We start from the raw sequence: 16,306 nt of genomic DNA, 5'->3' as shown, positions 1-16,306 counted from the left end.
TTAAGCATTTCTTCCCCTTTGTCACGATGACAGGGCCCTTAATCGATTACTTTTTTTTTTCACTTCTTCTCTCACCTCTCTCATCCTAGTCAGGACATGGATCGGGTTCCCTTGTCATCACTGTATTCCACACCACATATTCCACATATCCTCCCCCTCCCCCCCCCCGTTCCTCTCCCCCTCCTCTCCCCCCCCCTTCACCCCCACTCACCCTCTCCCCCTTCCTCCCTCCTCTCCCCCCCCACACCTAGTTCCCTCTTCCATCATTAACTGCCAATATTTAATGCAATGATTACCCTGACAACTTTGATCTAAACCCCGTGTTTTCTCCTAGTGCTTCCTGCAACTTAAAATATGTTTGTTTTTCCACATCTGGCTCTGATGAAGGATCATTGTTAAAACATTCACTCTGTTTCTCTCTCCAGGAAGCTGCCAGATCCACTAAATGTTTCAGAACATTTCTTTACCTTTCCTTTTCATGTGTGAGAAATGAAATGCTCAATGCTAATAGGTTCTAGCTTTTTGAATTGGTATTATATAATCCTATAACAATTACAGCACGGAAACAGGCCAACTCGGCCTTTCTAGTCCGTGCCGAACACTTATTCTCCCCTAGTCCCATCTACCTGCACTCAGACCATAAATGTTTATTATTGTCACGTGTACCAAGGTCACGGTAACAAAAAAATTTATGTGCTATCCAGGCAAGTCATACCATGCACCAGTACATTAGCAAGTGCAAAAGAGAAAGAAAACAGAGTGTAGAATATTGTACAACAGCTACAGATAAAGTGCAGATAAAAAATAGTGCAAGGGCCACAAAAAGGTAGATTGGAAGATTGGGAATTTATCCCCAGCCAATGAGGAGTCTATTCAAGAGTTTGATAACAGCAGGGATGATGAATCTGGTAGTATCTCTTTTCAAGCTTTTGCATCTTCTGCATGACAAATTTCTTAGTCTTGGGCAGAGCAGTTGCCATGCCAAACTGTGATGCATCAGCACAGGATGCTTTCTGTGGTACATCTGTAGAAATTGGAGACCTGCCGGATTTCCTTAGCTTCTGTGTAAGTAGGGATATTGATGTGTTTTCTCTGCCATAGCACAAATATGTTTGGACCAGGACAAATTGTTGGTGATATTTACACCTCGGACCTTGAAGACTCGATCATCCCCAATTTTGCACCATTTAGACAGACTGGGGCATGTACATCACTTTTCTCCCTGAAGTCAATGACCATCTCCTTCATATTACTGATATGGAGGGAGAGGTTGTTGTCTCAATATCAAACTACCAAGCTGTCTACCTCCTTCCTGTCCTCCATCTCGTCGTTGTTCCACATCCAACCCACTATGGTGTTGTCACATGCAAACCTGCATAGGGAGTTAGAGCAGAATTTAACTGCACAGACATGTGTGTATAGGAAGTATAGTAAGGGGTTGTGAATGTAGCCTTGCAGGGCATCAATGTTGTGATTTTGTAGAGAATAGTTTGTCACCCATCCTACTGATTGCAGTCTATGAATCTGGAAGTCAATGATCCATTTGCAGAGGATTTTACTAAAACCTAGGTCCAGGAGTCTAAGTGAATTTGGTACTACTGATGAATTGGAATTATGGTGTTGACTGTGGAACTGTGGTCAGTAATTATGAGACTGATGTAGGCATTTTTGATATCCAGATGTTATAGGGTTGAGTATTGGGTCAGGGAGATGGTGCCTGGCATGGACCTATTGTCCTGCCAGTTGGTCCACACAGGTTCTGAAAACACAGCCTGGAAGATTGGAGGATGGCAAATGTTGTGCCTATTCAAGAAGGGCTGCATGGAAAAGCCTAGGAACTACAGGCCAGTGAATCTAACATCTGTGGTTGGAAAGTTATTGGGGAATATTCTGAGCAATAAGATATACATACATTTAGATAGACAAGGGATGATTAGGGATAGTCAGCATGCTTTGTACGTGGGAGATCATGACTCATGAATCCTATTGTTTTTTGAAGATGTGATCAAAAAGTAAGTAAGTTTATTGGCCAAGTATTCACATATAAGGAATTTGCCTTGGTGCTCCGCCACAAGTAACAACATGACATACAGTGACAGTTACAAATGACTCAGAAAACACTAAACATTAATAATAATAAGACATTAATGATAAAACACCATTGATCAAGCATGTGAACCAAAAAAATACCAGATCAAAGGGAGGCTACAGATTTTTGGCTGTTGAGTAGAGCAACTACCCGTGGATAAAAACTGTTTTTATGTCTGATTGTGGCAGCTTTGACAATACGGAGTCGCCTTCCAGAGGGAAGTGATTCAAAGAGTTTGTGGCCAGGGTGAGAGGGGTCAGAGATGATCTTGCCCGCTCGCTTCCTGGCCCTTGCAGTGTACAGTTCATCAATAGAGGGAAGGTCGCAGCCAATAATCTTCTCTGCTGATCGGACGATTCCCTGCAGCCTCCAGGTGTCGTGCTTGGTGGCTGAGCCAAACCACACCATGATGGAGAAAGTGAGAACAGACTCTACGATGGCCGTGTAGAATTGGACCATCATTGCCTGTGGCAGATTGTGCTTCCTCAGCTGCCGCAGGAAGTACAGCCTCAACAAAGGTTGAAGAAGGCAGAGCTGCAGATGTTAGATATATGGATTTCAGCAAGGCATTTGTAGACTGCTCTGGAAGGGTAGATCACATAGGATCCAAGAAAGGATAGCTAACTGGATAGAAAATTGGCTTCATGGAAGAAAGCAGAGGGCTATGGGGGAAGGTTGTTTTTCAGACTGGAGGCCTGTGACTAATGGTGTGCCTCAGGATTCAGTGCTGGGACCATTGTAGTTTGCTCTCTATGGATATAAACACACAAGGTATGATTAGCAAGTTTGCAGATGACACTAAAGTGAGTGGTATTGTAGATAGCGAAGATGCTTGGAAGAAATTGAAGCAGGATCTTGATCGGTTGGGTATGTACACGGAGGAATGGTTGATGAAATTTAATAGTGAAATATGAGGTGTTGCATTTAGGAATATCTAACCAGGGCAGGACCAACACAGAGAACGGCAGGGCTCTGGAGGGTGTGTTGTAGAGCAGAGGGATCTAGGAGTGTAGGTACATAATTTCTTGAAAGTGACGCCACAGGTAGATGTTGGTCAAAGAAGCTTTTGGCAGATTGTCCTGCATCAGTATAGAAGTTGGGAGGTCATGTTACAGTTGTACAAGACGTTGGTGATGACAGGTTTAGAGCATTGTGTTCAGTTTTGGTCACCTTGTTATAGGAAAGATGTTGTTCAGCTGGAAAGGATGCAGAGAAGTTTAACAAGGGTGTTCCCAGGACACGTGGGCCTGAGCTTGAGGGAGAAGTTGTGCAGGCTAGAACTTTATTCCTTGGAACACAAGAGGTGTATAAGATCATGAGAGGAATATATAAGGTAAATGCACAGACCCAGAGTATGGGAATCAAAAACAGTGGACATAGGTTTAAGGTGAGGGTGGAAAGATTTAATAGGAACATGAGGGGCTTCTTTTAAAAAAAAATACAAATGGTAGTAGGTATATGGAGTGAGCTACCCGAGGAGGTAGTTGAGGCAGCTACTATCATATTGTTTAAAAAACATTTGTTCAGGTACATGCATAAGATAGGTTTGGAGGGATGTGGGCCAAACGTAGGCAGGTGGGACTAGTGTAGATGGTGCATGTTAGTTAGCATGGTCAAGTTCGGCTGAAGACCCTGTTTCCATGCTGTATGACTCTTATACCTCTATGATATTTTGTTGCAATAACCTGGAAAATAAATTCATGAAAATTTGTTTATGCACCATAATCTTTTCTTCTAGACACCTGCTATGTAGCAATGTCAGCAAAAAGTTACAAGCCATCACTTATTTATCAAGATGGGATCTATCCTCAACATGTCTTTGCATGTGTAAACGTCTCTTCGATTTTAATAAGCTCAAACTTCCTCCATCAAATTATTTTTGTTATGTTCATGTTTGGACATGAAGCATTCCTATATTGGCAAACAGGATAGAAACAAGGCAATTAAAATGGGAAAGTTGCATCTATTAAATTGTCATGAGTGTGATTTTCCAGATTGACAGAGGAAGAAGCAAAGTGCAAGGAGATATTGACAGAATATTCCAAGTGATCACCAGAGTGAGTTCTATCTAAAATCATCTAGTTGAGAATTAGTACCAAATAGAGTTAAAGAGTAGCTTGCAAGAGAACTGGTTGCAGAATGAATTACCAATGGAAGAGAGAGAGAGATGACAGGAATTACAGTTAAGGTCTAAAACAATGACAAGTACTAAATATTTAAGAAGGAACTGCAGATGCTGGAAAATCGAAGGTAGAAAAAAGTGCTGGAGAAACTCAGCGGGTGCAGCAGCATCTATGGAGCGAAGGAAATAGGCAACTGATCAGTCTGAAGAAGGGTTTCGGCCCGAAACGTTGCCTATTTCCTTTGCTCCATAGATGCTGCTGCACCCGCTGAGTTTCTCCAGCACTTTTGTCTACCGACAAGTACAAAATGTAGGGTTCATATTACAGTGTGGTTATAGTTTGTAAATTATTAGTAATTTCATGTGCCTTTTATTGTTGTATTTATATTTAAAGTATTTGTAATGAAAGATCAATTTTTACTAAACTGTTCAAAAGAGTTCCTGTCTGTGTTAATCTGTGAGCCTTGACTGGTTTTCCCCATGCAGATGAGTTCAAACTGCAGGAGAAACTACCTACAGTGTGAGTTTCCAACCTCAGCAAATTCATGAATATCAACCTTTATGATGGTAGAAATGTATTTACTTTGTTGCATCTGATCTCCAATTCATCTCAGACTTGAGAACAGGTGGTTGAGGTTTTCTATAAAGACACCAGCTAGAGGGTTATACAATCCAGTCTATAATATCATACTGTAGATCATTCAGCACGGAAACAGGCCCTTCAGTACAAATTGCCCATGCCAACCAAGATGCCCCATCTATCTATCTCATTAAACCTTTCCTGTCTATGTGTCCGTCTAAATGTCTTGTAAATGTTGTTACGGTACCTGCCTCAACTACTTCCTATGTCAGGTTGTTCCATATAACCACCACCCTCTGTGTAAAAAAAAAATCCCTCAGGTTACTATTAAATAGTCAACAAAATAGAGAGAGTACAGAGGAGATTTACTAGAATGTTGCCTGGGTTTCAGCAACTAAGTTACAGAGAAAGGTTGAACAAGTTAGGGCTTTATTCTTTGGAGCGCAGAAGGTTAAGGGGGGACTTGATAGAGGTTTTTAAAATGATGAGAGGGATAGACAGAGTTGACGTGGAAAAGCTTTTCCCACTGAGAGTAGGGAAGATTCAAACAAGGGGACATGACTTGAGAATTAAGGGACTGAAGTTTAGGGGTAACATGAGGGGGAACTTCTTTACTCAGAGAGTGGTAGCTGTGTGGAATGAGCTTCCAGTGAAGGTGGTGGAGGCAGGTTCGTTTTTATCATTTAAAAATAAATTGGATAGTTATATGGATGGGAAAGCAATGGAGGGTTATGGTCTGAGCGCAGGTATATGGGACTAGGGGAGATTATGTGTTCGGCACGGACTAGAAGGGTCGAGATGGCCTGTTTCCGTGCTGTAATTGTTATATGGTTATATGGTTATATGGTTAAATATTTCCCCTTAAACCTATGTCTTTTGGTTCTTGATTCCCCTACTCTGAGTAAAAAACTGTGCGTCCACCCTTTCTATGCCCCTCATAATTTTCATACTATGATCCTGTGACTCAGTAAAAGCAATATTATTGTTGAGCTACTGAAAGGAATTAAAAAATACAAGTGCTGTCAAGCCAATGGAATGGGTATAATATAACCAGTTATTTCTGCATAGAGTAATATATCTTTACCCAAGGTGGTGAAACTTTAGACGTGATCTCTACAGCATTTTAGTTGTTACTATTCAAATAATATTTTAATAACATTTCCATGCAGGAATGCAAGATATTTTGCTATGTATTTTGTAGGTGTCACCATACCACACATCAGAAGGCGTGCCTTCTTCAAAGCGAATGTTTCCCACAGTTTCCAGTTCAATTAATAGAAACAGAATACTCAAATTAAAAAATTCAGTTGCTGACTTTACTTCCATCTCATAGGCATCTTCAGTTCTGCGGAGTAAAAAAATGTCTACTGATATATTTGTAAAACATGAAAAATGTTACGTTGGTATATTATGTATTTTACACAGTCCATCACAAGATGAATGTTTGATATTATCCACATTATTAAAGTTTTATGTCTGAAAAATTAGGTGCTATAATGCTACTGGGTCTGTTCAAACACCAAGTTTGCCCAAGTATCTCAATCTTCAAATATTTCTTACCCTTCATATTTCCATCGTTGTCTGCCTTGATCCTTGGCACAAAAGTTTAAATGACATTTCACTACCAGTCACTTCCCATCGCTCACTGACAAAGCCCCAATCTTAACCCAATTCACTCCAATCCTGAAGTGTAGTGTTCTGATAACTCTTCAGTTATGTCCCTTCGCCATCACCAATGCCATAGCATTAGTCTGCAATTCATCTCGCCTGTTAATCCTGGCTAAATTGGAGAGGCTAGACTTCAAAATGGGGTAAAAGCTTCAGGGCTGCTGGGAGAATTTGGTCAATTTGGAATTGCTCTCTGCAGAGCTGGGACAAGCTGTGGAGTGGTGCCAGTGCCTAGATACAAATTGCAAGAAAAGAATAAGAACATCTGCAGACCCTGTCAATTCGATGCAAAATGCATAGAATGGATTGGATGGCTGCAAACCAGACATACACCTTGTAAATAATTGTAAATAATGTTGCAGAGTTCAACGTTGCCGAGTGTTAATTGGATGAGGTATTGAGCCTTGTCTGGGTTTCTTGCAGAGCAGGGTAAATGTTTCTAAGTTGGCTTCCTTGTGAAGTCCAGTTTGAATACAATGTATTGAGCTGCTGTATTATTGGGAAGGGAAATGTCTGTTATGTATGGGGTTAATCGATATCTGTAATTGGATTATTAAGAGACCACCCCCATGTGGTTCGGCCCCTCGAGGTCCCGGGACATATAAAAGTCCGCTACCACGAGGTCCCATGTCGATCTTCTGGGAGAGCGCTTGGGACTGTGTGATGTTCTGGAGTGTCTCTGTTTGAGCAAGGCCTAGAGGTTGATCAGGTAGATACGAGGATCGAACCCGCAGTGGGATAGGTACAGTAGTTGAACTGTAATTGCGCTTTTATTAAAATAAAGATTAGTTGTTCAAGTGCTTGATTCAGTGTTTTTGCTGAAACTAGACTGGGGGGAAGCTTAGATATGAGCAATGTACACTCTCACCATGACAATACTCATTATAATTTATACTTTCACAGGAATTTATAGTCATCCATCATAGAGACATTGTTTTAGAAGTTAAACCCCTCACAGAAAAAAAGTGTATCAGAAACCCTTTACTCACTCGTCCAGCCTTGTGTTCCAAAATGTTAATCTTTTATTCAGAGCATCCAATTTTTGGGTAAATTTCTCCTCTGTATTATGATCTTCTGTAGTTTTCCTACTACAACTGCCACTGGTTTGCAATTCTTCCATCTCACCTGTATGCTTCAACCCATTCAGTGACGATAGCGCAGAAATTCTCTTTTTGCTCGTTTGGAACATTGTCAATTCAGATTCTAGCTGTTTCAAGAATATTGGTTTGTTATCTATTTATTGTTTTCATTGTTAAAATCTCCAATTTTTTTCAGTAACTTGTTTAAAAAGTAATAGTCAAAAAGATGAATCTTTGAGCTTGACTCAATGGCTGCATTATCATTATTAGGTTTACAACCAATCAACTATCTGCTACCTCATTGTCTGATCTGTGCCAATGAAAAATTCAGTGACAGTACACTGCATATACCAATGGAAGTTATCTCTGGATCTGAATCAATTGGTAAGAAAGTATGGCGAATTATAAGCAGCATGGGTGAAACAAAGAATCTGAAATTACTGGAACATCTGACAAGATTAATAACAGTGGAGAAATCAATAGTCAGAAATTGAAAATAATTTGAAGCAGTAAATGTACTCTCTTTTAACTATAAAATAATAGACATAATACTTTTGATAAAGGTTTGGATAAGCAGACCAACTCAAAGTTAGACAATTAGTAATTTATTGATTATTTTCAGGATAGATTTCTGAAGTAATATGCCACTTGCTCATGAGTATAGGAAAAATAGATAAATCAGATCACTGAGTAATAGTGGTGCAGTGGTAGAATTGCTGCCTTACAGCGCTTGCAGCGCTGGAGATCCGGGTTCGATCCCGGTTATGGGTACTGTCTGTACGGAGTTTGTACGTTCTCCCCATGACCTGCGTGGGTTTTCTCCGAGATCTTCGGTTTCCTCCCACACTCCAAAGACATACAGGTCTGCAGGTAAATTGGCTTGGTAAATGCACAAATTGTCCCTAGTGTGTGTAGGATAGTGTTAATATGCGGGGATAGCTGGTCGGCGCGGGCCCGGTGGGCCGAGTAGCCTGTTTCCGCACTGTATCTCTAATCTAAACTGAAATGGTACCGGAGGGAGAGATTAAATTCCTGGGACTGAGGAAGGTGGGTCCTTTATTCCAGGTCCTTTATTCCATAGCCTCATGGATGTGTTGGCTAGTGTTGCTGAAGGGTTTAAACTGTAAAAGAGGGGTTATGGGAAGAACAACATAAAGTAAAAGTCGCTGAGGAAATTTAATCTTTAGAATTGTAATTTAAGAAGAGAATTAAAGTTTAACTACATCTTAAAATATTAAAAAACAATTATGTATCAATTATCCATGGAAAACTAAAAAGGTTTTGACAGAGTTAGAATGTCATTTAGAGCGCATTCACCAGAAAATGTTTTTTTTCCCCCACACAGGAAAAGTATTGTAATTGAAAAATATTTGGATATTATGACGTATGATGGGAAAATTATAATTCAGAACTAAAATCATAACAAAGCAGGAAAGAAACAGTGTACTGTCACAGAAAATGAACCTGGTTACAATGTAAATATTATAATAAACACACCGTATCTCTGTATATGGAAGGAAATTAATTGCTGGGTTCAATGCTGAGAGATGTCGTCAAGATTTTCACATTCTGCATTATTAGCGGCATCCAGGATATTGGAAAGGTATACCCAACTTGAGTGCAATCTTAAAATTTCTTGATCCAGTCAACTCAAAAAAGAATACAGTAAAAATCTGATAATCTGACACACTAGAGACTTCAGCAATACAGACTAGCAGATATTCCAGACTCTCAGATGTTATTGAAACATCTTTAGTGTAAGATGTTGTAATATATTATAACATTGTATTCCTATTTCTAAGCTGGTGAACCTGATGCTAAATCAATGGGATTTCTAGGTAAAGATTATTGGTGTTTTACTTACTTAGAAGGATATTAATCTTAGTTAATTAAGGTAAACATTTCATTTTACAGAGAGCTGAATTTTGCTTCTATGAAGTTTTCAATGAGTTCTAAACAATAGCAAATTCCTTATCCACCAGAAATAAATGAAAACCATCTGAACACTTTCACTACATAATGGTAAGAGACAAAATACACACTTTTGGCTGAAGATGACTTCTTTGTAAGGTTATGATAATCAATGTACTTACATTTTTAATGACAAAGTTGATGGTTTTTAGTCGTTCCAGAGGTATTTCCTGCAGGTAACTCCGTTGCTTCTTCAGCCTTTCTATGATTTCAGCAAGTTGATAATGGATGGTCTTTACACGCATGCTGTAATACATGGTCTTTTTCATCACAGTTGACTGAAAGGAAAAAATAATCAATTAAATCCTTATATTTATTTTGATTCTAGCATTAAACAGAAAATTAAAGGTAATATTTTCCATTCTTTCCCATTCTCATCTATATCATTTTTAATATAAAGCTACATTTAGAAATTGTAAAAAAGATAATATTTGAGGTCATTTCTGAAATATTATTAAAAGCTCAATAAATATTTGCCAAATTGCACCTTTTCTTTGAAAACGAACAAAAGGCTACAGGAACAATTATGTTGCCTAATTTAGCATCATATAGAGTTGATTATTCACGTCCAAACTTGAAACGATGCCATTTTAAAAGTTAAATAACATAAACAGATTTGACTGATGTGGGGGGGAAGGGGGGGAAGAAAGGAAGAGGCTGAGACAGTAGGCTTGTGGGAGAGCTGGGAGGCGGGAGGGGAAGGAGGGAGAAAGCAAGGACTATCTGAAATTAGAGAAGTCAATGTTCATACCGCTGGGGTATAAACTACCTCAGCGAAATATGAGGTGCTGTTCCTACAAGACACAAGATACATTCATTTGTCACATGTGCCAGTTGGCACAGTGAAATGTGATCACCATACAGCCATACAATAAAATAAAGAACACAACACACGATAGAGTTCAACATAAAACATCCCCACACAGCAGAATCAAAAGTTTCCCACTGTGAGGGAAGGCACCAAAGTCAGTCATCTGCCTCTGATATTCACCCGCCGCTACGGCAGTCGCCGCTACGGGCGGCCCGCCGCTCAGGCCCGTTCGCCGGGATGTTGGAGCTCCGACGTCGGAATGGGAGGCCAACCCCAGTGGCGTCGACCTCCAAATCGGCCGCTACCCACCGGAGTCCGTAGACCCGACTTCACCACGCCGGCCGGAGATTCAACACTGGCGGCCATCGGCAAAGGGCCCCAGGATTCCGCGATGTCGGTCAGCGACGCCGGCGTTGGGAGCTCCGCGTACCACAGAGCCGCGATGTTGGAGCAGCGGATGCATTAGATGAGGTTGGAGGAGGTCCTCTATATATCCTGCAGCTCCTCTCTTACTCCCCATCCCCCTACTTGTAACAAGGACAGAGTCCCCCTTGTCCTCACCTTCCACCCCATCAGCTGTCACATACAACATATAATCCTCCAACATTTTTTCCACCTCCAATGGGATCCTACCACTGGCCACATCTTCCCACCTCCTTCCCTTTCTGCTTTCCGCAGAGAACGTTCCCTCCGTAACTCCCTGGTCAATTTGGCCCTTCCCACCCAAACCACCCCCTCCCCGGATACTTTCCCTTGCAACCACAAGAAATGTTACACTTGTTGCTTTACCTCCCCCCTCGACTCCATCCAAGGACCCAAGCCGTCTTTCCATGTGAGACAGAGGTTCACCTGCACCTGCACCAACCTCATCTACTGCATCCAATGCTCCAGGTGTCAACTTCTCTACATCGGCGGGACCAAGCGCAGGCTCGGCGGTCGCTTCTCCCAGTGGCTCAGCACTTCAACTCCCCCACCCATTCCAAATTTGACCTTTCTGTCCTAGGCCTCCTCCATTGCCAGAGTGAGGCCCAGCACAAATTGGAGGAACAGCACCTCATATTTCGCTTAGGTAGTTTACACCCCAGCGGTATGAACATTGACTTCTCTAAGTTCACATAGCCCTTGCTTCCCCTCCCTCCTTCCCCTCCCCCTTCCCAGCTCTCCCGCAAGCCTACTGTCTCTGCCCCTTCCTTTCTTTTTCCTGCCCCTCCCCCCGACATCAGTCTGAAGATCGGTCTTGACCCGAAACAGCACCTTTTCTCCAATGATGCTACCTCACATGCTGAGTTCCTCCAGCATTTTTGTCTACCTTTGATTTTTCCAGCACCAGCAGTTCTTTCTTAAACAAATTGATTGATAATTTATTGTCACATATACCTGGTACAGTGAAATTCTTTATTTTGCATACAATCCACAAGTATGCAAACAGTGACAATGTAAAGGGTATTGACAAAGTTACAAACGTATTCAATATAGCCGCTCTTCCGCTCCCCCCCCCCCCGCCCCCCACCCACTTTCCCGAGTCCCTCTTTATTCTCAGCGGCTCCCCCACACCAAGTGAAATAGTTAAACATTAAAGTAGATTTAACCTGGTATACCAAAAAACAAAATGAATAGGAAAACTGAGACATGATTAAAAAAATAAAATTATATGTATATGAAGTAGGAAGCATCTCACAAGCTGTATGATTCCAGTGTAGTAGCAAATTCACCCATATATCAGAAACATTATAACCCAATTTTGAAATATTTTCATATTGACAATAGAAATAAAGTGAATACACACTGAAAAACAGTTACAAATAACTTAATTACCTCAGCAAACTCCTTGACTTGTTTACCAGAAACATCGTAACTATCTAGTTTCAAAAGTTTGGGTATGTGATACACAACATGTGTGGTGTAGTTACAAAGAAGAGAGACCGGATTTGCGGTATATTGTGGATCTCTTAGACTTAACTCTTGAAGTTCAGGTAGTCTTGTTAAATTAGTGAGTTCCTAAAGAAAAAAGAAAACATTCTGGTTGACTAAATCACTTCGGTATTGTTCTTAATGAAGAACAGAAGTAGGGATAGGTCATTTACCTTTGAATAAGATTATAATCTATTTTGTAACTTACCTGCGCTGTTTCCAAACCACTCTGATTTGGAAAGTTCCAAAAATCTATCAAGCTCAATCAGAATCTTACAAAATTTGACTAAACAAAGTTCTGCTCATCACATTCTTAAATGGCTAATGGGACTGTCCCACTTAGGCGGTTTTTCAGCGGACTGCCGGCGACTGTCAAGTTGCCGGCAGTCGCCTGAAAAACCGGGAACTGGAACGGCCACTGTCAGTGGAACACAAACAAACATATCGCAAAGGCAGGGGCCAGGGCAAGCGGCGGGAGCGCTGTCTGAAATTCACACGGGGCAAAGCCAAGGTGATACAGACACACACCATGATGAACAGGAAGGTTGGCGCTGTAATCAAGACGGCTAGCACAGTGTACGGTAAGTCCTTTAAAAGAGGGGAGGGAAGGGGGGAGAAGGAGTGGAGATAACATTTAAGAAGCCAGACAACTTTTAATAAGCCAGATATACACAGCTGTGAAGTTCGGCAGACATTTAACGTTACCAGTCGGTTATCCTTGGTTCTGAAAACTACTGGTTATGTTTTTTTCTCCCAATGAGCCAATGAAAATGACCGGTCAGCAAAGGCAATTAACCAAAACTACCTACGACTACCTCGACTACCTACAACTACATGGCGACCCCACTACAACTGCACCCACGACTACAGGATTATCGATTATCTCCATGGTGACCAATTTTTGGTCACAGAAAAATTTTCAACATTTGCAGCGACCATATTGAGGCCGCGACTAGTTCTCAGAATGTGGGAACTCCTCGCGACCATGGAGGAGACTCACCAGAGACCACCAGCGAACATGTGGCCACCACGTGCACTCACCTAAAAATCGCCTAAGTGGGACAGGCCCATGAACTTTTCTCTTGAGAGCAAGACCTCTGGTTACAGATGCTCATGTATGATTATGCGTAAGTACACTAAGTTTTACTGAACTGGATGCAAAAAAGAAATTTCACTCTAACTAGGTACATGTGACAATAAAGGACCATTGAACCATTGGTTAAAAGATTCTTTTGCAAGTGGCATAGCACCTGTCCATGCAGCCAAAGGCACAATCTTTCGAATATAAAACAATGCAACACAGGGACAGGACAAACAACCCACAAAGTCCATGCTGAACTTGATGCCTAGTTAAAATAATCTCCTGCTAATATATCATCTATATCCATCCATTCCCTGCATATCCACGTACCTATTTAAAAGCTATCTGTCTCCACCACCACCTCTGGCAGCACTTTCCAGGCACACACCTCTCTGTGATGTGCACCGCACATCTCCTTTAAATTTTGTCCATCTCACTTTAAAGCTATGCTCTCTAGAGATTTCCACTCTAGGAGAAAATTCCAACAATGTTATCTTGGCCTCATTATTTTATCATTCTATCTCCTCTCAGCCAATATTCCAGCCAACATATAATAGGTATGTTACAAAACTTACCTTCAGCGGCACTGCAGTTCTGCCACTGGCCGTGTGCGCAACTTTGGCGCCTTTGAGGGGGGGCGCGGGATTAAAATTCCGTTTTCTCCTGTCTGGCCGAGAGATATATTTTCTCGGGATACTACCTAATGCTGAATAATCGTTCCGACTGCCGTTGTCGAATGTTTTTTTAAACCGCGGGACAATTTCAGCGCTGGAGTAAAATAAAAAGCGACTTCTAATACCGTCAACGCAGGCAACGGAACGGATCTCACGTATGGGACAAAACATAAGGCAAGTCGTTTGTTTTACATATAAACTTGCTTCTTAGGATTACTTTAATCAAAATTTCATCAGCGAAAATGTGATTATGTAAATGTATGAACCGGCAGTGTTTTTCCTGCCGATATGGGGTTTAAATTCACCGCAACTGCAACGTTCCAATCGATCGGGTTCCACAAAAACACACTCGCAAGATGATTAAAATGGCCAATAATTCACGGGAATTAAACACTAAATTCCTTCCATTTGGCCTATAAATTTATGACAATGAGATTTCAAAATCATGTTATATTGTGAATTCTTGTATGAATGTTATTTGGACACTTAGGCTATTTAAAAATGTTAACCTTTTCTTAAGAAATGGATAGATGTTTAGATCTAGTAATTGAATTTTGTAATTAGCTACAATTAGGTAACTAACTAATTATATGCTTTAATTTCAGGTCATCCAAGTAAGATTGTTCCATATTTGTTTCAGAATGCTTCAATCTATAATAACTGAAATTTTCATTCAGTTCTCTTAATTTTTAAGAAAGTTATGGGCTTTTGACTGTCCTCGATCACAGCTTTTGAGTTAAGTCAATGGAAAGCAGTAGGGAACAAGATGCTAATTACAGAGTATGAAAATGGCCATAACCGTTTTAATACTGAAGTTATGAAAGTGAATTAGGTGTCAAATTAAACTTATTTTTATGCTTTATCTGATGGGATAAATTGCAGACTTGATTTTTAAAATCTCAGTTTTGTAACATTGCTACATATAACATCCAGACTTCCTTAAAATAAACAAATAAAATAGCCCCGAGTCCTGAGACCACACCGTTGTCTATACCCTGATAACCTGTGGTAGATTACTGCTGTTAAAGGCATTTAGAACTGGTTTACATTTCTCTAATTGTCACATATGTATGCTGTTCAAATTGGGATATAATACTTAAATACCTTTAAAAAATATTTAAAAAGTCAACTTAAAAAAATTATGAAATAATTAATAACTGAAATAAACCAAAATGTACTTACTATCACATATCTTTTGATACCAGGGCATTGGCTTCCTTCAGTCGAATATGGATGCAGTTCTTAAGCCAGTGAATGTATGAATGTACCAGATGCAAAATGCATCAGGTCCCTCTCCTCCACGTGTCTGTGCTCTTTTGCAGGGTTCAATAGTTTACGAGTTTTTTTAATATGTGACTTGCTCAGTACATTGCATAGTTGGAGACACTCCCAGGAATCAAAGTAAATAATTTATTTACTGTAGTTATCCCAATCCAGCACACTCTGTGTGGTAAACTATAGGACAGGATTAACAGTTTTGATAGCTTCTTTATCCAGATAAATATTGGCATGATCCCCCATGTGCAATAAATTATACAATCAAAATTCATTTTTCAAAGAGAAACATTCTGATATAGACTCTTTTAATGCAAAATGAGATTGAATGGTAAAATTTGTACCTTAAAGGAGTTTATTCTGTTTCCTGACAGGTTAAGCCATTTTAGCTGAACATTGGAGTCCAAAGATTTATCTGAAATTTAAAATATTATTTTGAAATGTTGTTTAATGGTTTCATTGGAATATTTAAATAAAATTAGTTTTGATAAATTTACTCTATGGAATCCATTATTTTAAGAGAAAGTAGACCTTACAAATTTCTATGTAAGCCACACATCATCCATACTTGAAACTAAATTACTGATCATTATTACTGGTTTAAAATCATGGAGAACAAGTTATGGCCACCTCTATAAATTTCTGTAGTGGGTGCTAATGGACAGTATTTTTTCCAGTTTTCTTTTGAGTACTGCAAAGGTGCAAGAAAAATGTGAAATCTGAGATCAAGACTTTTGGGCTTTTGTGGAAGGGGTTGAAAATCCCAAATCAGATCTTGGGGATACAAGATACAAGATAGATTTATTCATCACATGTGCCAGATGGCACAGTGAAATGAAATTCCCATACAGCCATACAATAAAAAAAGGGACACAACACACTATAGGGTTTGACATAAAACCTCCCCACACAGCAGAATCAAAGTTTCCCACTGTGTGGGAAGGCACCAAAGTCAGTCTCTTCCTCCATTGTTCCCCGTGGTCAGGGCCTCCCCAAGCCCTCCGCAGTTGCCGCTACGGGCGGCCTGATGTTCAGGACCGCTCGC

General features: G+C 40.4%; 1 protein-coding gene across 6 annotated transcripts in view; it reads right to left on the bottom strand.

Annotated features, from left to right (window-relative positions):
• lrrc9 (leucine rich repeat containing 9) overlaps positions 1–16,306 on the bottom strand; it is a 147,659-nt gene that overhangs the window by 114,234 nt on the left and 17,119 nt on the right. For 4 of the 6 annotated variants that reach the window (XM_033027397.1, XM_033027401.1, XM_033027398.1 and 1 more), the window contains exons 6-10: positions 15,606–15,676; positions 12,136–12,318; positions 9,632–9,787; positions 7,449–7,666; positions 6,005–6,136 (exon numbers count right to left, since the gene is read on the bottom strand). In XM_033027397.1, the coding sequence (XP_032883288.1) occupies positions 6,005–6,136; positions 7,449–7,666; positions 9,632–9,787; positions 12,136–12,318; positions 15,606–15,676 (760 nt within the window). Of the gene's footprint in view, positions 1–6,004; positions 6,137–7,448; positions 7,667–9,631; positions 9,788–9,996; positions 10,127–12,135; positions 12,319–15,605; positions 15,677–16,306 lie in introns of those variants that run through there. The other 2 variants (XM_033027400.1, XM_033027402.1) reach the window with 2 other exon arrangements.

The sequence above is a fragment of the Amblyraja radiata genome, chromosome 9 (genome assembly GCF_010909765.2).
Source record: "Amblyraja radiata isolate CabotCenter1 chromosome 9, sAmbRad1.1.pri, whole genome shotgun sequence".
Lineage (NCBI taxonomy): Eukaryota > Metazoa > Chordata > Chondrichthyes > Rajiformes > Rajidae > Amblyraja > Amblyraja radiata.
This window is presented reverse-complemented; position numbering and strand designations above follow the sequence as displayed.